At 29.8% G+C, this 20,758-nt stretch overlaps 5 protein-coding genes and 1 long non-coding RNA gene across 7 annotated transcripts; 3 read left to right on the top strand and 3 right to left on the bottom strand.

Moving 5' to 3' along the window:
• Positions 1-42: 42 nt before the first annotated feature.
• On the top strand, positions 43-10,602 carry LOC117204939 (glycerol-3-phosphate dehydrogenase [NAD(+)], cytoplasmic-like). 2 transcript variants are annotated; one of them, XM_033442863.1, is made up of 8 exons: positions 43-457; positions 946-1,126; positions 8,728-8,868; positions 8,948-9,089; positions 9,171-9,283; positions 9,406-9,636; positions 9,746-9,945; positions 10,029-10,295. In XM_033442863.1, the coding sequence occupies exons 1-8, from the start codon at positions 408-410 to the stop codon at positions 10,057-10,059; spliced, it is 1,089 nt and encodes a 362-aa protein (XP_033298754.1). In that variant the 5' UTR covers positions 43-407; the 3' UTR covers positions 10,060-10,295. The 2 variants fall into 2 exon arrangements, with proteins under 2 accessions (XP_033298754.1, XP_033298756.1); XM_033442865.1 differs by lacking the exon at positions 10,029-10,295 and adding an exon at positions 10,397-10,602 and having other exon boundaries at positions 408-457.
• Positions 1,459-4,564, bottom strand: LOC117204940 (peroxiredoxin-6-like). The gene is made up of 5 exons (XM_033442866.1): positions 4,339-4,564; positions 3,056-3,212; positions 2,183-2,400; positions 1,992-2,067; positions 1,459-1,785 (listed from the first exon to the last, which is right to left on the bottom strand). The coding sequence occupies exons 1-5, from the start codon at positions 4,419-4,421 to the stop codon at positions 1,657-1,659; spliced, it is 663 nt and encodes a 220-aa protein (XP_033298757.1). The 5' UTR covers positions 4,422-4,564; the 3' UTR covers positions 1,459-1,656.
• On the top strand, positions 1,753-2,297 carry LOC117204943. The gene is made up of 2 exons (XR_004487159.1): positions 1,753-1,840; positions 2,127-2,297. It is a non-coding gene; the product is annotated as an uncharacterized LOC117204943 (long non-coding RNA).
• On the bottom strand, positions 6,337-17,759 carry LOC117204942 (peroxiredoxin-6-like). Its single transcript, XM_033442868.1, has 4 exons — positions 17,643-17,759; positions 6,994-7,051; positions 6,805-6,880; positions 6,337-6,598 (listed from the first exon to the last, which is right to left on the bottom strand). The coding sequence occupies exons 2-4, from the start codon at positions 7,014-7,016 to the stop codon at positions 6,431-6,433; spliced, it is 267 nt and encodes an 88-aa protein (XP_033298759.1). The 5' UTR covers positions 7,017-7,051; positions 17,643-17,759; the 3' UTR covers positions 6,337-6,430.
• Positions 10,773-17,180, bottom strand: LOC117204941 (complex III assembly factor LYRM7). The gene is made up of 5 exons (XM_033442867.1): positions 17,016-17,180; positions 11,838-11,910; positions 11,699-11,769; positions 11,049-11,130; positions 10,773-10,983 (listed from the first exon to the last, which is right to left on the bottom strand). Exons 1-5 carry the CDS (start codon positions 17,037-17,039, stop codon positions 10,865-10,867), a joined length of 369 nt encoding a protein of 122 aa, XP_033298758.1. The 5' UTR covers positions 17,040-17,180; the 3' UTR covers positions 10,773-10,864.
• LOC117204937 (zinc finger protein 184-like) lies at positions 17,652-20,010 on the top strand. Its single transcript, XM_033442861.1, has 6 exons — positions 17,652-17,854; positions 17,932-18,296; positions 18,374-18,713; positions 18,794-18,961; positions 19,040-19,207; positions 19,270-20,010. The coding sequence occupies exons 1-6, from the start codon at positions 17,686-17,688 to the stop codon at positions 19,866-19,868; spliced, it is 1,809 nt and encodes a 602-aa protein (XP_033298752.1). The 5' UTR covers positions 17,652-17,685; the 3' UTR covers positions 19,869-20,010.
• The last annotated feature ends 748 nt before the right edge of the window (positions 20,011-20,758 follow it).

Raw genomic sequence — 20,758 nt, 5'->3', positions numbered from 1 at the left:
TTAATATTACGCTCAGCAGTTATTTTATAAGAATTTTTCGTTTTATTCTGAAACTTAAAATTCAAAAGACTGCCTTGTAATGTTAGAACCTTCGAGATATATATTAAGTATTATTATTAAGTTGCCACTATTTTTAGCATTTATTCTGGCCACGGTCTGCTGTTGCGTTTATATTGGCCTTGGTCCAGAACAATGAATGCCAACCGTTAGAAAATAATTTGCGATCGTTACTAAGGTCAATGAAGGCTGAAGTTAGTTTGTAAGTTAGTTGGTCAGTCAGTCAGTCAGTCAGTCGTACACCGGCGTTCGAAAATAAGCAAATTTGTGATACTTTAACCGTGCATAGAGTATTCTATACCCTCGTGAGTTTGTAAATTCTAAGCCAGTTGTACATTAAAAACTACAAAATGACTACAGAAGGAAAGAAGAGGGTATGCATTGTAGGAAGCGGCAATTGGTACGTGTATGAGATTTTTTCTCTTCTTTTTTTTTATACATTTGTATTGAAGGTTTCTCAAAGTATAATGTAATATCATTTATAATAAATCGTATTATATCTTCACTTATTATTTTTATATTTATTTTTTATTTTTACTTTCTACAATTTTTTTTTCTTCACTTTTCATCAATATTTGCATTGACGTTTGTATACAATTTTAGGGCTCGATTTCATTAGCTATATATATATATATATATAGCTAATGAATATAGCTATAAATATATATATATAGCTAATGAATATAGCTATAAATATATATATATATAGCTAATGAATATAGCTGTAAATATATATATATATATATATATATATATAGAGAGAGAGAGAGAGAGAGAGAGAGAGAGAGAGAAATGACAGTCTTACAATCTATTTTACACAAAACTACATATTATAAGATAATTGGAAGTTTAGTTATCTTATATAATTCTTTTTACTTTGTACTTCAGGGGTTCAGCCATAGCAAAAATTGTAGGTGCCAATGCAGTCAAATATAACAACATATTTGAAACACGCGTGACAATGTATGTTTACGAAGAAATAGTGAACAGTCAAAAGTTGACTGACATCATAAATCAGTTGCATGAAAACGTGAAATATCTTCCTGGGCACAAATTGCCAGAAAATATTGTAAGTTTCATTTCATTTAAAAGTGTGTATATTTTTTTCTGAGTGTATCGACATTATTAACTTTTCTTTCTTTTAACGTTCAAATCCTGTCATTTTTATGTTAAGTGTATCGTATGTTTCTATTAATTTTTCATTAAATAATTTTAATAAAAAGTTCTATGAAGAATTGGGATTTGATCAATAGGAATACTTACATGAATTAAGTGATTATTATATACCTATTCTACCAATTCAATTATTAGGAGAGATGTTAGGAGAGATAAAAAATAAGTAAAGTAAGTAAGAAAATTCATAGTTTTTGTAAAATTGTTCTTCAATTTTACTCCTCTTCGTTGTCTATATTGTGATAACACAAATTTTGTTCAAAATTCAAGAGTATATCATAAAACGACGAATTAAAAAAATTATATCTTTATTCGATATGTTCAACAAACTTTCAATTTTAACATAACATTACATGAGTGAGAAATGTACAGAAGATAATACATTATTTAATACGAAATCATTCATTGATGAATTATTGAAGGCATTCAATAATCTGTGGTTGTACGTACGTAAACCTTTCCAGAAGGCATTGATACTTTGTCTACTCCTTTGGGGAAAAGTTTAGTGAGTTCTTCATCTTTCACAGTTGGAAGTATCATAACTTTTTCACCAGGCTGTAATTACACAGTGAAATATATTTTTATAAAGTCACCGCAAAATATATCCTAGGTAAATTGTTAATTATTATTAAAATTTTCGCTATTGTCGTTACGCTATATCTACCATCGCGCTATCCAAATAATAAAAAACATACAAATAATACTAACTTCTAATAAAGCTGTATAATTAATGAGCACGTAAAAAAGAAAGCTTTTCTTACCACCCAGTTAGCAGGGGTTGCTATTTCTGGTCTCTTATGGACAAGTTGTAAGGAATCTATAACTCTCAGTATTTCACTATAAATTATATAAAAATCATTAATACGTTTATCCTATAATACTAGTATTAATTACAGGTATTAATTAACTACTTAACAAGTATTATTCTATAGTAAAAAAAAAAAGAACTTACTCTACGTTGCGTCCAGTGGACGCTGGATAATGCATCGATAAACGTAAACGATGATCGGGGCTTATAATGTACAAAGCACGAACAGTTAGAGCTTTCTCCGGATCATCTTTGCTGTCTTCGTCGATCATATCCAACTTCACTGCCAGTTTACGATTATGATCGGCAAGAATTGGGTATGGGAAGTCCCCAGGAATGTCCTTGCAATATGATTTAATATCCTACAATAAACAAAATTATAGAAAATAAAAATATATATTCGCATAAAATGGCATAAATCGAGTACAAATATACACCATCTTTATGTACGCAGGATACAAAAAAAGATATGTCAAACAAATATTAATACCTACAATGAGAACTGATAGAAAGCGCTAGTTGGCCCATTAAAGCAAAGTAAGATTAATACGAACTTTATAAGCTAATAAATTTAATTTCTTAGTAGACTGACAATCTTTTATCGAAATGAAATAATTATGTAAAGTAGAGTGTTAATATGTAATGATAATACTAATAGTTTGTAATTATTCTTTCTGTATCTCGTATTTCAATTAGAACTTTTTAATGGTACTTCAATATCAAGTTTATAACATTTTATTCTTATTTTTGCCTACGAATATATATTGACAAAGTTTGCATGAAAACTGTTCGAATACTCTATTATAAGCATTGCAAACGATATTATAATCATTGTTTACAAGAAGATCACCTAATTTATTCTATGCACACACATGAAACGAAATCATTTATAATGTGCATATGTAATCTTTGAGAATGACGCTGCAGCATACAGAATACTCTTCAAATTGTAATTGTAATAACAAAGCGCAACATCTATCGTCTCGGCAAATATTGAAGAATATTTTTGATACTAACATTAACCCAATCAATATGATCCTGTAGTTTGTCAACGGAATGAGCTAACAGTTTTGTGTTTCGGCGTGCAAAACTGGATTGATGCACTGCTAAACGACCCAATTCGGTGGTGCAAACCGGTGTAAAGTCAGCAGGATGAGAAAATAGAACGACCCATCTATAATAATAAAGTAGAAAAAAAATAAGAAAGAAGGTTTTATAAATATTCACAATCTGTAATTCTATATATCAATTACATTTCTCTCTTACTTTGTAACATCATTGAAATTCGTTTTTTACAGTGTATATTACCACACTCACGATAAACGTATATTACACTTGATACGATAATAATTTTTTCATTCAATTTCCAGATTTAAAAATTTCTATGTCTGTCATACTTAAAAATGTAGTCTGATAAGCTACGTACGAACATTACGTAATGATTTAAGATAAAATGTACTCTGAAAATACTGTTTTAATTTCACCGTTGTTTTCTCTTTAGTTTCGTGTTTATTAACCTTAATTATTCATAGACAATATTAGATTACTCGTATTCAATATCACACAACCAAAGCACAGAAGTGGACACGATAATGAATCATATGTTATTGTTACTTTTTTAGAATGTAACGCGCTCAGTTTCGTGACAGTAGAACAATATTACCCACAAAACAGTAATGGCTATTAAAACGATAATTACGAACGCCTATTACTTACAACTTACCGTTTTCCTTGTTATTAAATAGTAAATCTTATAAATTAAGATTTATGAAAGATAACGTATTTGAGAATTATCGGTATTTGATTGCGAATTAATTAGTTTCATTATAAATATTTAATGTGTCTATACACACGTAAAGAGAAGAGAGATAGAGACAGCTTCTCCGCTGTAAATGCCGTGAAATTATCAAAACAACATTTCTAAAATAAGTAACAAACTTCAGCTAAAGCATAAAATTTAAAAAAAATACATTCATTATTAATATTGTTCGTATTATTCTATCAAACTTCGTGGAATATTAACGTACACGAAATCAGTTTCAAACTAGATCTGTGTGTAACCTTCCTCGTCGTTTCACTATTTGTATTGTTTTTTTTTTTTCTTAATACTTAGCTTAAACTGACTAATGTTTAGGATACAAATATGTATAACATCGTGCCGGATATGTGTAATAGTAATAACAGTAGCAATCTGTTATATAGTTTCCGCTACCTAATCAACTATACAAAATCTTTTATCAAATTTCCGAGAAATTCTATACCAAATCAAAAGACAAATAAATAAATATAATTCCACTTACGAATCTCCCTGCCAATCGTAAAAATTAATTTTCCCCTTAGTAGAGTCAATTTCAAAATTGGGAAACATCGAATTAAGCCTCATGATTAATCTCTTAAAACTTTATATCTAACAGATCTCACTTTAGATAACGATTTCTGAAGAGCTGTCGTTACGATTTACTAGTGTCAGTACTTATGTGTTATTGCTATACGCACGTACAATGTACGAATTAAGCGCTAGCAGCGCTATTTAAGCATAACAGCTCTTCTCCCCTCTTTTGCCGCAATCGGCATAACTGACGTGTTATCTACGCGTTATCCACGTTAATATATGGCAATTAGTAAACATGTTTCTTCTAAGGATATGCCAACTTCTCCTTACTGGCAATAATGCGTGGGTGGAAAATCAAAGAATTTCGTTTACTATTAACTTACATACTCTTATTGTTACATACAAAGGAAGCTGTTCTAGCATAAAATCTTGCTGCTTATGTTTTTTCATTTCGCTAATTGCTTAGGAAGATCTGTGAAAAAAGAGCCAGGAGTCCATGGTCTAAACATCCGTAACGTTAATTGTTAAATATGAAAAAGGAATTTGACTTTTACCTTTCGTATCCTTGAATAACGTATCCTTAAATAACGTTACTTCATCGTGCTTCATACAAGATTAGATCGTCGAATCTATTCTTAAACTAGAATCTAAGAACGATGGAAAAACTTTCTGAACAAAAAGATCTACAGGTTTATCTTTGTATGTGTATTCGACATAGCAAAGTATAGTTGAATTACTATGAAAACTCTATTTAGGTATTTTGTAAATATAGAAAGAACGAAATCCTATAAGAGCCAATTATGATTGTCAATTATGAATTTAGCTAATACATATTAAAGAGTAAAAAATAAAACTTTCGACGAATAAAAATTGTAGATTTAGACAGAGCTCCTAAATTGATCAAGAATTTAAGATACAAGATCTTTTTACCTTTATCATATAGATGTGGATAACGAGCATGCCTGGAAATAGCAAACTATCTGCTAACGTACGTTTATATAGTATATAATTATCATATACGAGTAGGTTTGTATCTTATTGCGTTCTTACACGATCAATGTAGATCCGTGTCATGCGAGACGTTTAGCGAGTATATCGTGAGCTATGAATCTAATGTTATCTAATGGATCTATGCGTTCGTATTTTTATTTTATTTAAATTTCACTGGCACATAAGTTTTCTATAGATACAGATTTAGAAAAAAGATTTTAATAAATATATGTAATAACTATAAATCTAATAAATATATATAAAAATCGTTCACCATAATCTTTCATAGGGGATTACGGAAACTGAATGATCTTAAGATTATAAAGATTATTATAGAATTTATCAAATTAATGATATATTGGAATCTTTTCTATCATTCAACACAATCGCTCCTCCCATTAACTGTCCGATAAGTACTTACTTCCTTCGTACTAACTGATGTTGAATCTACCGCCACTGAGAAACGTATACGCATTAAATAAATCTGACTGTTACAAGAAAAAACGTAGCATCCAACAAGTGTGATGCACATTGTTTTAGTAAAATCCTTTTAAACAGTCATCGACAAATATGTGTTATGTGTTATGTCGAAGGATTCCCAGGAAATTTTGTTCAATCAGCTGTTGCTACATTTTAAATAACAAAATATTTAAAATTTTATTAAAACGCTATAAATTTATTGCTTTGTTGATTAAAACATGAACCGTCATTTAACCGCGTACATTCTTCATAAAATGATTAACCCGACACTTGCCCCAGAATAGCTCTTAATGTCTATTTTTCGAACGTATCCCATTTTTCACCTAACGGTACATTTAATACATCTCGCTACAATAGCTTTCGTCTTCTCACCAATGTCAAATTTGTCCTACTATTAATAAAAAAACCGGATATCCTGTCTATATCCAATTCTAGAATAAGTAGCAGCAAATAATTTGATTAAAAGCTCAGGAGTATATCATAAAGCGACGAATTCAAAAAAATTATATCTTTATTTAATACGTTCAACGAACTTTCAATTTTAACATAGCATTACAAAAGTGAGAAATGTACAAAAGATAATACATTGTTTAATACGAAATCATGCATTGATGAATTATTGAGGACATTCGATAATTTGTAGTTGTGCGGATGTAAACCTTTCCAGAAGGCATTGATACTTTGTCTACTCCTTTGGGGAAAGGTTTAGTGAGTTCTTCATCTTTCACAGTTGGAAGTATCATAACTTTTTCACCAGGCTATAAATACACAGTGAAATATATTTTTATAAAGCCGCCGCAAAGTATATCCTAGGTAAATTATTAACTATTATTAAAATATTCGCTATTGTCGTTATGCTATATCTACCATCGCGCTATCCAAATAATAAAAAATATACAAATAATACTAACTTCTAATAAAGCTGTATAATTAATGAGCATGTAAAAAAGAAAGCTTTTCTTACCACCCAGCTAGCAGGGGTTGCTATTTCTGGTCTCTTGTCAACAAGCTGTGAGGAATCTATAGCTCTCAATATTTCACTATAAATCAAATAAAAATCATTAATACGCCTATCCTATAATACAAATATTAATTGCAGGTATTAATTAACTAATTAACAAGTATTATTCTAGAGTAAAAAAAAAGAACTTACTGTACGTTGCATCCAGTGGACATTTAAAAAATCCGGATATCCTATATTATATCCGATTCTGGAATAAGTGGTAGCAGATAAAATACTTATCAGTTATCTAGTTGAACAGTGTCGCGCTAATCAATTTTTAAGTATTTCATCCGGTCTTAAAGATGTTGATTAGATTGAAAAATGATGCAATTCATGTGGCTATTTTCGAATTCATGCAAAATAAGTTTAACGAAGATTATACACACATATAAAATTCAATGCATCTTCATCTTTGGATAACAATAAATATTCAGTTTTATATGCGCGCAAGTAAGTTCCTAATGAACATATTCGCTAAATATCAAAATACAACACGATACATAATTGCAAATTGTTAAGACCAGTTTCATTATCAACCGACTCCGCGTATCAACAATTTGATAGAAATAAGTTTGCAATTTTACGTAACTCCAATAAAAAATAGAGTATATTAAATGACCACGAAAGTCATTTCGCTATTCCAATTTCTACACGTATCACAAGCTGGCTGGTTATTTTTTACTTCTCTCATTGCGAAGCATTAAGAATCATACAAACTCATCTCATTGTCAGTGAAAGCGGAAATATAATCTCTTAACACGATGATTAGACGTATCTATAGCGGAGCTGAATTAACGATATTTTTTGGCGTAATTTGCCACTTTACTTGCGAAACCTTACATACGAATATGTATACGAGCTGCACAAAAGAATTGGGGACAAACTTTAGTAACATGTAGTACACATCAAAATAAGCAGAAAGATCTTAAGACACGTTGGTTCGAAAGCCATTAATTAATAAACTAAAAAGAATTGTGAGAAAACTCAACGAATTGTGTACGTTGAAATGAACAGGGAAAATATTGAATATATATTGTAAACTTTACAGGTATGCGGAAGTAATATTTTACTGACAAAAATATCTTGTAACATCGAAACTAATGGTTTTTTTATCCATGTTTATCATGACCGTTTTGCTCGCTTTCATGAATACTACATGTCTGTCCCCAATTCTTTCGTACACCCTGTATTTGTATTATATCTAGTATTATTATTAGCATTATTTTCTCGTCTTATTTTATATACGCTTCTAAAATTAATCCTATGCTGCAAAAATAACTAACGATTTTTTACGATTAAACCAAAGAAGAGCAAATATTGTAAACTCGATAGCATGGACGATAAGAATTATTCGTTTTTAAAATTATTTTCTCGGAAACGACGTATCACGTCACGAAATTGAATAAATTTTGTATCTTCGTGCTTATTTCAATTACATCAGATTGCATCATTGGCAGACTCCGCAGTGCTAATAATAAATAATAAATAATAATTTAACTAGCTAATTAATTGACTTAGCTAATAAAAAATAATTTAACATAGAATGACTCATTTTTATTATATCATTCGTGCTTTGCGGCAAGTTTGTTTTTCTTTCGTATTCTTTGCGACTTCAAATTTATAAACTATATCTTTTAAGAAGCTACTCTAAAGATTTCATTAGAAATTTATCTAGCTTCAGAACAAAAAATAATAAATCCATCGATCTAAATCAATAGCGATATGAAAGTCTTAAGATAAAAGTCATTTTTTCATTCATGATTTACTGCTAATTTCAAGATCTTTTTAATCGGTCAGATATATGATTAGATGTGTGTTGAGTCATTTAAGAAACGATACGAATTACTTAATAAACACCACATTAATTTGATATGCAATTTTAAGGTTGCCGTCCCAGACGTTGTTGAAGCTGCCAAAGACGCGGATATTCTTATTTTTGTAATACCTCATCAGTTTATACGAACACTATGTGCAACATTGCTCGGTAAAATTAAACCAACCGCGGTTGGTGTATCGTTAATTAAGGTATTTATTGTTAATTAGATCTTATCAAGTATCTTATTCAATCGTTATTCGTTATTAAAGATGTTTAATATCTATCAAGGGTTTTGATCGAGGTGATGGAACGAATATCGAATTAATTTCTAAAATCATTGAAAAAAATTTAAGAATCCAATGTTACGTTTTAATGGGAGCAAATCTAGCTAACGAAGTTGCCGAGGAGAAGTTCTGTGAAACAACTATTGGTAATTATTATCCGACTTATATGATTTAATATTCGATATTATTGTTATATACTAATCACAATTGCTTTTCATTATTTATAGGTTGTAGAGATAAACGCTTGGCCCCAGTGTTAAGGGACCTTATTCAAACTCCTAATTTCAGAGTTGTAGTTGTTGAAGACTGTGAAGCTGTTGAAGTATGTGGTGCCTTAAAGGTATGCAATTATATATATATAAGTCCTAATATTAATAAAATAATGCTCTTTCTTATTTGTGTTTGGTATATTGTGACGCTTATGTTTAATTTATGCGAGTATACTTTACATATACGTTTCAGAATATCGTGGCATGTGCCGCTGGTTTCGTAGATGGTATGGGACTAGGTGATAATACAAAAGCAGCCGTTATCAGATTGGGATTAATGGAAATGGTCAAGTTCGTAGACACATTTTACAGTGGCTCGAAACTTTCAACGTTCTTCGAAAGTTGCGGTGTAGCAGATTTGATAACTACTTGCTACGGTGGAAGAAATCGCAGAGTTTGCGAGCAATATGTTAAAACTGGAAAAGTATACATTTCATTTATTCGTATATTGTTTATTTTACATCTTCTATACCTCGTTTCATCTAAGGAAGTGAATGAAATATTTCATAAAATTATCGTATGTTTCCTACTAGACTATTAGACAGCTCGAAGAAGAACTTTTAGGTGGTCAAAAATTGCAAGGACCAGCCACAGCTGATGAGGTTCACGGAATGCTAAAAGCTAAGAATTTGCTAGAAAAATTCCCGTTATTTACTGCTGTACACCGCATCTGCACTGAACAAATAAGACCAGCAGATTTACTTGACCAAATTCGTAACCATCCTGAACATGTGTTAGTATTAAACTACGTTTATTTGTTACTTATGTATCCATTAAATCTCACAAATCAAGTTTACAAAATGAATATCTCATTAGGTTTGCACCAAAAACATTGTATATGTACTAAGTATTGTCCTCATCTTCCCTTTTTATCATTTTTTGTGTTGAGAAACTGTAAAAATTGTTTTTTAACAAGTACAAAACCCACTTATATCGGGTGAGATAGATATCGGCCGTATATACGGATGAGATGCTGTATCATATAGAAATGTACAAACATAGGTGAGAACTGATTAACACATTCCATCAATATAAAAGGATAACATTCCAAATAGGTAAGTACCCCTTCAATATAGATGTTTTTATCATAAATATGATTTGCAAATTGTATGTCATTCAGTTGAAAATAATTAATGTAATAGTATTGTTAATAAATATTAACAAATTATTTTTGTACTTTTTAGGATGAAGGTCGATGGTGGTAACTGAATGCTATAAGTTACGGAATGTAAACATCTTGACAGCTCCAAAAAAACACATAGAAATCATTAAAAGGAAAAATCAATTATTAGAAAAATGTAATATTACAGATATTTTGCAATAATTAGTTATAATTGGCTACTGTTTTTCTCCTGATGATTAATATACAATTGTTCTATAAAATACGTGATAAGATATTGTACTTTATTTATTCCTAGAATAATCCATAATTTGTGCAATGAGTCTTTGAAAATATTGGAAATAGCTATTTAATATTCATAGAAAATTCGAAATAACAAGTGTTGAAAATAATCATTAAGTATTAGAAAGGGCAATATTAAATAATTAATTACATCAGCATATTTTTTCATAAAGCAACACATTCTCTTTTTATTCTAGACTTAATTATCTAACATATTACAAAATCAGAATTTATTTTACATTTGCAATTACTATTTTGGTTTATCTTTTGAAGTGGGTATACTTAGATCTGCATTTTTATTACTACTATGACATTCCTCATCCTTGTAAGGTACACTATCTATCAATTTATCAGCTGTAAGACGTAATTCTAGAACATTATGAAACTAAGTTGGAAAGAAATAATATAAATTATTTATATTTTTAGAATATTACCGAAAGTTCCAGGCTTTGTTTCAACTGCTTGAATTACTGTTGTTCGTAGTTCGTGTTCTACTTCTTCAGCAAATTTGTTTAGCTAAAACAATATTCATTTAACATTTATATTAAATATCTTTTTCCTTTTATTTTGCATGGTTAAGCAGTAGAAAATATAAGAGGTGCTTCAACAAGCCAAGATAAGACGAAAACAAAGAATAAAATAATTGCGTTTGAGATTATATTCATTAATCATTAACATTAGGAAAAATGGTGAAATTGGTTGCCTGAAACGCGGCAACCTTCTCTGTACAAAGGAATATTGGGCAACCTAAACGACGGGGCATGCAGTAATAATCGTCGAGAAGACTATAACTTTTCATGCCGTAAACGATCCTGTACTTTATAAAAAAAATTGTACATTAAACATTTAACCTTCCTGCTCACACAAATCCATAACAAAATATCAAAGCACATCCTACGAAATTCCTAAGTGAAGAGAATAAAGAGGATTAATAGTCCCCAAACTTGTTCGCATACTTAACGTATTTATATCGTATTATATCCCAAAAATAAGCATTTCCATCGTTTTTCTAAATCCCTTTATGATTCCGTGACTTGTATCGGCTTATACCATCGTATATAATACTTCTAAATCAAAATTTTACCTCTTCAATAGCAGCTGGGTTTGTGACATTTTTGTACTTTTTGTACTCTTCGTTTAACTTATTCCTTGTAACTAAGTAACATTTATCCAAATATTACGCATTCAAAGAATATTTAATAACTATGTTAAAACATTTGTACCTTGTAATGCATGGTCATCACCTTGAAAAGTTTCCATTCGCGTACGATGCAGCTTTTTAAATGTGCGTAATACCTAAAGGAGACAAATAATCTACTAAATATAAATAAACAATTATTTATTTTTCGTTATACACTTACTGAGATTTTATTGCACAGATACGAAATTTTGCTGTTATAAAACGTATCTGATATCTAGTAACCTTTCGAGATTCAAAATTAGATTAAAACAACTAACGCGTGAGACACGATTTTCCAAGCTCTTAGTAAATAAATACTACATATTTTGTCGACAACGATAAATGCAGGAAAGGGCAGCAAGCAAGCATGAAAGAGAAGTTGGAAACCACTAAACTATATAATGTTTAGCCTCAACCTCTTTCAGTCAAACGAAAGTTTAACAAATATCTTTACAAAATTTCCATCAACACATTGACAAAGAGGCGTTTGGAGCAGCACTTGACGATTTGGGTATGCGGCGATTTCGCGTTCTTCCTTTTTGTTACGACCGTTCGCGGAGAGACGCGGTCGCGAGGAAAACGCGTCAGCGAGAGGCGTAAATTCTCGCTACGATTCGTTGAATCGACGCCGCGAAGTAGTCGTTCCCCTGTTTCGGTTAAGATAACAGAGGTGGTTGATTGAATTTGACACAGTAGTAAGTTATATTTCACCGTTTATTCCACAACTTATAACGAGGATAGTTACACTGGTGCGTGTGTACGAGATGAGTGAGTGACTGATCTGCGGGTGTGTCTACCCGCTCGAAGGATGTTGACCGTTCGAAGGATGTGAAATCCGTACAGTACTGGGAGACGATGATGTGTCGAAGGAAAGCTAAGGATGGGTGTGTCTAGCGCACGGGACCATCGGATTTGTTGGTGCCGATGTTATTTAGGAGAGTGAGGGAATAGGCTTCGTTTCTAATTGGTTAAACGAAGGGTCTTAACCGCCCTCGAGAGAAAGTGGTTAGTGGGAGGACAGTTGCAGCGTACGTGCGAAAAGCCAACTTTCCTTAGTTAAGCCGTGGTAGACAATAGTCTCGAGAAATTCCTCGGAAACAGATGTTTGTTTGAAGGACCTTAGCAGGCAAGTGACTCAGGTTTATGACGGATGCTTAAGGCTATTGAGGATACGCCGTACGGAAGAGCGGACATGTGGTGTCCGTCTGGCCCGCGGTGTGTGACCTGGGCCAGGCTGAGAGTCTCCCGGCGTAACACTTTTCAACAGCGTTACACTGGAGGAAACTGCTGCAACTGTTAAGTAATTAACATTTCACGAAGAAATTTTGGGGAAAGGTGTAAATTACTTTTTTTGCATAAAAACTTATATTTTTTAATTTTAGTAATTGTCTGGAAAGATTTTTACTCCAGGTTTCAGCAACACCTTCAAATTGTTCATCAGCCGTAAAGAAATATCTTATTCTATTATAAGCAGTATTATCTACAATATATCATTACAGTCTATTGCTCTAACGTGCGTAATCTCGATGTCAATAATCACAGAATATAAGAATATAACAGTAAGTTAAATCCATAAACAATTCTTTCAATTTTTGGGATATCTAATATTTTCAATTTTCGGAAGAGAAACTGGGCCATTTATAACGCCTTACAAATTTATATTGAGACAGTTTATGTTGATATATAAAAATATTAACACTAAACCTACCAGCGCCGTTCAAATTGACCGTTTTCAAACTTCTACAAATTTAACCATATTTAAACGTTATCATATAGCTTCATAATTTCTGACTTTTCCTGAAACATGCATACAATATATTTTTCGGTATTCACTTTTAGTTTGCTTTTTTCTTTTCTAAGAAAAAATTGTATTCAGTCAATTTGACTAGCCGACAAAATATTTAGTTACAAGGTCAGATGACAAACAAAATCAGTAATAACAAATAATAACAACTGTTACGCCCGTAATCTTGTCATAAATCATAATTTATCCCTCGATCAAGATGACCACCAGCTATCAAGACATATCAACTCAGGCCCATAATAATCCTAAGGAACTGCCATAAAATTAAACATTTTTTACGGTCCATTGTTACAAACATTTTAAAAGTCGAGGAGTTTCTTAGGGTTCTTGCTCATTGCGATAAAACACAGAAAAAGTAGGTTTTTCCCAACTTTACCCTTGAGTAACCGTTGGTGGAGAACGGCCAATACTCATCAATATTTTCGTATAAATATCTCCGTCGCAGATCATATTCTTACTTGCTATCGTCCTTTTAACCAGAATACATTTCAATTTGTTAGTCAGTCAGTCGACATCTAAACTTGTTATCTCTAAAAGTCAAACAGAAAGCATCTCAAAGCTTTTATAAAGCTGTTATAAAAAGAAAAGTGAAGCACATCAAATTTGACAATAATTTTGTATTTCGTACATGGTGTTATTCTGTGATAAATATTTACGCTAGAAATGTCGACTTCACAAAAAAAATTATAAAAAAAATAACGAACATAGAAGAAGATTGTTCAGTGTGCGATGAATAAAAAACTTCAGCAACTGAAAACGGCATGGAAGCACATGAAAAGTTATTTACAACCAATCAGAGTTGAATATTATTTATAAATACGCGTTCACCTCCAGGACAAAAAGGAAATAAATTAATGTTGACAGCAAAGAGTGAGACTGATGTAGAGAACCTACATATTGAAACTGGGCCCGATGGGACAGTTTGGAAAGAAATAGGTGCAAGTCCCAAACCTGGCAGGACAACAGTTCATAATAATTTTAGGGATATGCTAAACGGCATATAATGAAAGGACAGGAAGAAGAAGCATTTAAAGTATTAGGGACTAAGAGGGTGCTAGATGCAACAAAACTAGATGCATTTATTGCTCTGCTATATACCCGCGATGCATATCAAGCAAAGAATTTAGATGTCTCATATTTGTGGAATAAAATTTGGAGACCTGCATTTTTTTCAAAAACAATGAGCAGGAATAACTTTGCTGAAATTATGAGGTTTCTCGCGATTTGATAAGAAGAGTTAAAGAAGCCAACGTTTACGAACCAATAAATTTCCAATGATATCTACAGTATGGCGCCGATTTATAGAGAATTCACAAAATTGTTATAAATCTGGTGCATACATTACTTTCGTATAAAGAATCGCAGGAAGAAACCATGCAATAAAACTATCAACAAGTTCAGATTCATTACTGCAAAAGTCTTGTCGAATAAAAAATTGTAAATGTTACAAAATTACGAAAATTTGTCTAAGATGCGGGAAATATGTATGCGGCAAATGTACATTTGATAATAAGATAATTTGTAAAAAATACAGCTGAGTTGAATAAGATATATCTCTATATAAATAAGAGTGTAATTTTATTTAAGTCTATAATTGAAATTAAACAAAAGTAAATTTGGACGAAATTTTATGAAAGATCATCATTTTATATACATTCGGTTATAAATTAACCATTATCTAAATTAAATCATAGAAACTATTACTTCTTTAATCACCGGTCACTTTGATAACACACGGTAGTAATAGGTATACACGAAGTGTCGGTAGGTTTAGTGTTAATGATACAGGCTTTAAAATTACTTCTTTTAGACATTAAAGACTAGTAAAAAGTAACAATAAAAGGGGAAAAGAAAATTATCTAGATACTAATTGGGAATATATGCAAAGGAATTGGAAATGAAAAAGTTCCTCAATGGGCGTACGTCTGCCTTAGTTAAAAAGCCTAAGAAAGATACCGACTGATTAAGAATTCATATCAGTTGGTAAAATGTAATTATAGAAATCAAAATAATACATTTTTATCATAGATAATTTAGAATATTGTATATTACCTCATAGTAATTATTTAATTATTTGAAATTATTTTTATAGTCGTCGTTGCAATAGTGTTTTCTCATCAATGTTTTCAACTCTGCCGACTACTTCTTATCTTTTTCCTTTCTTTACTCGTTCTGTTTTACATGCGTCATTATCGACAAAATACAAGGAGCTTGAAAAACTCGTCTCTATTTCGCTAAGTTCCCGAATTCCGAACAGTTCAGTAATTTTCACTATATATGTACTACTCGATTTATCTTCTTTTGTCGCTTGCCGCCAGAATCTTGTTTCTAGCGTTCTCAATATTCGCATTAGTTGTCATATTCGTATTTAGGAAATCCTAATACAAATAATTAATTGGCATCAAAAAGAATGAAATATGAAAAAATGGAAATTGACATGTACTGGCATATACTGTAATAAATGAATGTTATAATAAACGACTAAACTCTTCTTACCAATAAAATCAGGATCCTACAACAAATGCAGAGAAATGATAAAAAATTAACATTAGCGGATAATGCAAATCTATTAAAGCAGTAAGTGAAGTTACAGTAAAGATCCTTTACATGCAAAAGATTGCATGTTGTAAGTTCAAGTTTTATCTCTTCTATAGCCCAGCAGCTTTCCTTTCAAGTCCGTATCGCCTTCGTATTAGTAAAACGACACTAATGCAACGAAATATTTTTATCTTTGATTTTTCGTTAATGGAAATTTCATTAACATACTAGTAATATTTTTCTAATTAAATTAAAACCACACACTGTAGGTATTATTATAAAATTTGATCTAACTTAGAGATCTTTCTTCCTTGTCCATTGTATTTATTGTTTTACAAAAAGCTTGGAAAATCTTTTAATGAATTACTTTAACTTAATGTAATGGACAGTCCGAATATAATTTGACATAAATTTTATTAATGATGAGCATGCCTTTTTAATTGTCCTGATGAATGTATCCAATTAACCCCATATTTGTTAGCTATAATAGCTATAACATAATAATTTTACCAGATTACAATAGCTCAAATATGGTAAATTTTGTAATATCTCATCAAAGAATTGCTGTTTTATATATTAATAAATAAATACATAGGTACATTAAACTAGCGTTTATTTAAACAAAGCTATCCTTTTTATTATCTACATAAAAATTTTTCTCTATTTATATTTATATATATAATCAAACAAGAATGAAAAATTGACCACTAACATAGTACTATTAACTTTTCAAATTACTTGATATATTACTTAAACTATTTACGAAATTACCTACATGAAATTGAAATGTTCCAAATATAAATAAATAAAGAAATCACCGAATGATTGAATCATAACCTTCAAAATAATGTTAAAAGAGTGTTGATTGACAAACATTACCTTCAGTCGCAGATTATCTCCCATGCCTTTAATGTAAAAGGAAACTATTGATAAGTATAACGTAAATTTTTATTTTAATGACAAAAATAATTCAGCAAAGCCAAATCTTCGAATTAAAAACTTTGATTGATAGTGAGGTTAAATATTCCTCTATTTGAGGCAGCACTAGTGTATTTACATCATCATCATATTTATATTAAATATATATGTGTGTATAAGTAATGTCTCTTATTAATATTAAATTGCACCCAGATTAAATTTATATTCCAAAATATTAAATTACTATTTTTTTAAAATTGTTATTTTTGTAAAATGTCTTTTTCATGTATACTGCCTTCTTGAATGTGAACCTATAATTTACCTTAACCTATTTTTAAAATAGATTAAAATATAAATATTTATATGAAATAAATAATATATATATCTCACGTATTTCTTATAGAACTTTCTAACTATATTTATTGTTAAAATGTGAATGGAATAAAAATGTTATATGCACAATATAAATCAGATGTTAGTATGTGTATTTGATACACTAGATTTTAAGAAACGCGATAGAAAGCAAACAAACGTACATACATGAAAGAAAAAAATTAGATTTAATATAATTAATAAGATTATATTTACCAACAAATAAAGTATTCTATTCCGTTTGGAAATAAAAATACTTATGATGAACAAAGAATGTCCAAGTTGTAGACAAATAATAAATACATCACGTACAAGACTTGTGAAAGATAATTGCGGACACATTAAATGTCGTATGTGTTTAATATATGAAGAACAAGGTTGCAAAATTTGTATAAATGAGCATTGTATACAAAATATCGGAAATTATGGTAGGAAATTTATAACATTTCATATTTAATATTAACAATTATAATAAGTTTATTAATTATTTTATATTTTGCTTTAGATTGCTCTCCTTCAGAAAAAAAAATATTAAATAATGCTTCTACTTCTGATAAAGGTAATATATGTAATGACGTATTACCCTTGGAATTAGTTATTAATAAAAATTCCAAACTCAAAGCAAATAATATTGAATTGATTTCTGTCGATTATATAAATAACTATGAATTATATCCTGAAGATGTATTTAATAAAACAAAGGAGATACATAAATCTTCTACAACAGAGATTAAAAACAATGTTGTGCCAAACAAACTATATATTTCAAACATAGAATCGAACAATATACTTCTAAATGTGTATCCACATTTAAGTAATAATGTAGTAGTAAAATCACCTAGCAATAAAACATCAGAAATTTTCAATGGGGTAAGTATACCCTCTATAATCTATATATCATATTTAAAAGTCGTCATATTTTATATATATACTAAAAAATTCTACAGGAAGTTAAAACAGAATATTCAAAAAAAGAGAAGTTAAAAAGTAAATCAATAAAATCTCATGATCGTAATCATATTACTGTGATACCAGGGACACCAGAAAAGTATAAATGCAATATATGTAGTAAAATTTTTCGAAACAAGAAAGGAAAATGTTATCATGATGCTTGTATAACTGGCATTAAACCTTATCAATGTTCTTTTTGTGATAGAAGTTTCATTAAAAGGTCTCATTTTGAATATCATGAAAGAATTCATAGAGGATACAAACCATATAAATGTAATCTTTGTGACAAAGCATTTCCTCAGCAAAATAAGCTTAATAGGCACATGTATTCACATGGTATTCAGTTTTTATAATACAATACAAGCATTTTGTTTACATTATTTAGATTTATTAAAATATCAATAATTTAATTTTAGGGGAAAAACAATTTACATGTCCTAAATGTGATAAAAGGTATTCCAAACAAGATGATTTAAAAAATCACTTAGATACACATAATGGAACATCCACATATTCTTGTAAAGCATGTGAAAAAACTTTCAGAATGTTAACCAATTTAAAACGTCATCTAAAAACACATTCTAGTAAGTAATTATACAAAGAAAAAAACATTAAGCAACTATTAAGTTATCTTAAATTTATCAGCTTTGTTTTATTAATAGATGAAAGGCCATATGTATGTGATCAATGCAATAAAAGCTTCAAAGATAAATCATTGTTAATTCGTCATAAAAAGATACATGGAAAAGATAGACCATTCTCATGCGCACACTGTAGTAGAGTATTTTTATCTAAAAGTGAATTAAGACGTCATTTGACAGTTCATTCAGGTATGTCATACTAAACAAAATATGATATATCATATTACAATGATGTATAAAATTTATTTTAGATGAAAAGCCATTCTCTTGCAAATTCTGTGAAACTGTGTTTAGAAGGAAAGATAATTTACACAGACATATTAGACATCATCATCCAGAAAGTCCATCTTTTAGTAATAATAAGATACAGAGTACAATTCTTGAAACCGAAATAAAATTAACAAAAGCCAAACAGTTGAATTCTAAACAAAAACAAACGACAAAAAAGACACAAAAAATTGCTTCCAATTTATTACCAAAAACTCCAACTAAAGTATCAGTGGTTTGCATAAGTTCATGTGACCAAATCAGTTCTAGATTAGATTCAATGGGTAACATCACACCTGTTATAAGAACTACCAATGAAGTGAGTAATGCAGTTTCTGTTATTAATGGACCAATTAATATTAAAAAACTAGATGATAAGTCTGATACCAAAAAAAAGACATTTACGTATACAGAACCAATACCTCTTGCTGAAGCAGTGGTAATAAATAAACGTATTGAGGAAAAGTTATACCCACAAAATGCGTCAAGTCATAATTATTTTCTTAGAAATTGTTTGAATTGTACAGACAAACCATATCCTGCCTTTGTAAATCAAATTTCTCGCACAAATTCTAACCAGTAGTATTTTACTCACAAAAAATACTACACTAAAATTTTATTCAAAAGTCAGATATATACAAACAGGTTTTACACATAATATAAAACAACAAATTTATAAGGGTAAAGATATCAAATAGAAAATTTAAGATAATAGCAAATAATTTAAGAAAGTGTATATAAGTAATATTAAAAGGAATAATTAAAAGTAAATAAATTTTGCAAATATTGAAACATTTTATAGAAATTTATATATGTACATTATTATATACAATATATAAATATTATACACGTGTAGTAATATAAAGGGTGTGGACGAAAGTTATGTATGAGCTGGCATGAGATAATTTTAGATAATATATAATATTTCACTGCCAGAAAATCTTAAATATTTTATTTAACCACTGTAATCCTTGGAATGTAAGGAATATAGTAATAAAAGTAATTATTATATAATTACAGTTTAATTTCATACACAGTAAATTTTGAAAAAAGTCAGTTTCTCATTGTAACCGCCATTTGTACGTAGTTTGATCTAATGACGGTCGACATTTCCGGCGCTGTATGTATAAACGCTGCATATTTATTTTATTATATTTTACAAGAAAAGACGTAGTTTTAACCAAGAATGTATATAATTTATACGCATAAATATATAATTACGTAATGTAATCATATAACATAAAATAATCAATTTACCAATACATGATTTTTATTTTTTATGTAAGACAATGTATAATACGACAAAAATGATTTATAATTTCTTTTAACATAAGTAATTAATACATATTAAGGAATATGTCAATTAATGCATACAATTTTTCTAGATAATATTTAATCCTAATATTCTGAAAAATTCTTACTAAAACAATAAATTAATAAATAATACAAGGTTTGCGCATACTGTAATATTTT

The sequence above is a fragment of the Bombus bifarius genome, unplaced genomic scaffold (genome assembly GCF_011952205.1).
Source record: "Bombus bifarius isolate JDL3187 unplaced genomic scaffold, Bbif_JDL3187 scf7180000007984, whole genome shotgun sequence".
In the NCBI taxonomy this organism is placed as follows: Eukaryota; Metazoa; Arthropoda; class Insecta; order Hymenoptera; family Apidae; genus Bombus; species Bombus bifarius.
Note: the sequence above shows the minus strand (reverse complement) of the source record. Positions and strands in the feature narration are given on the sequence as shown.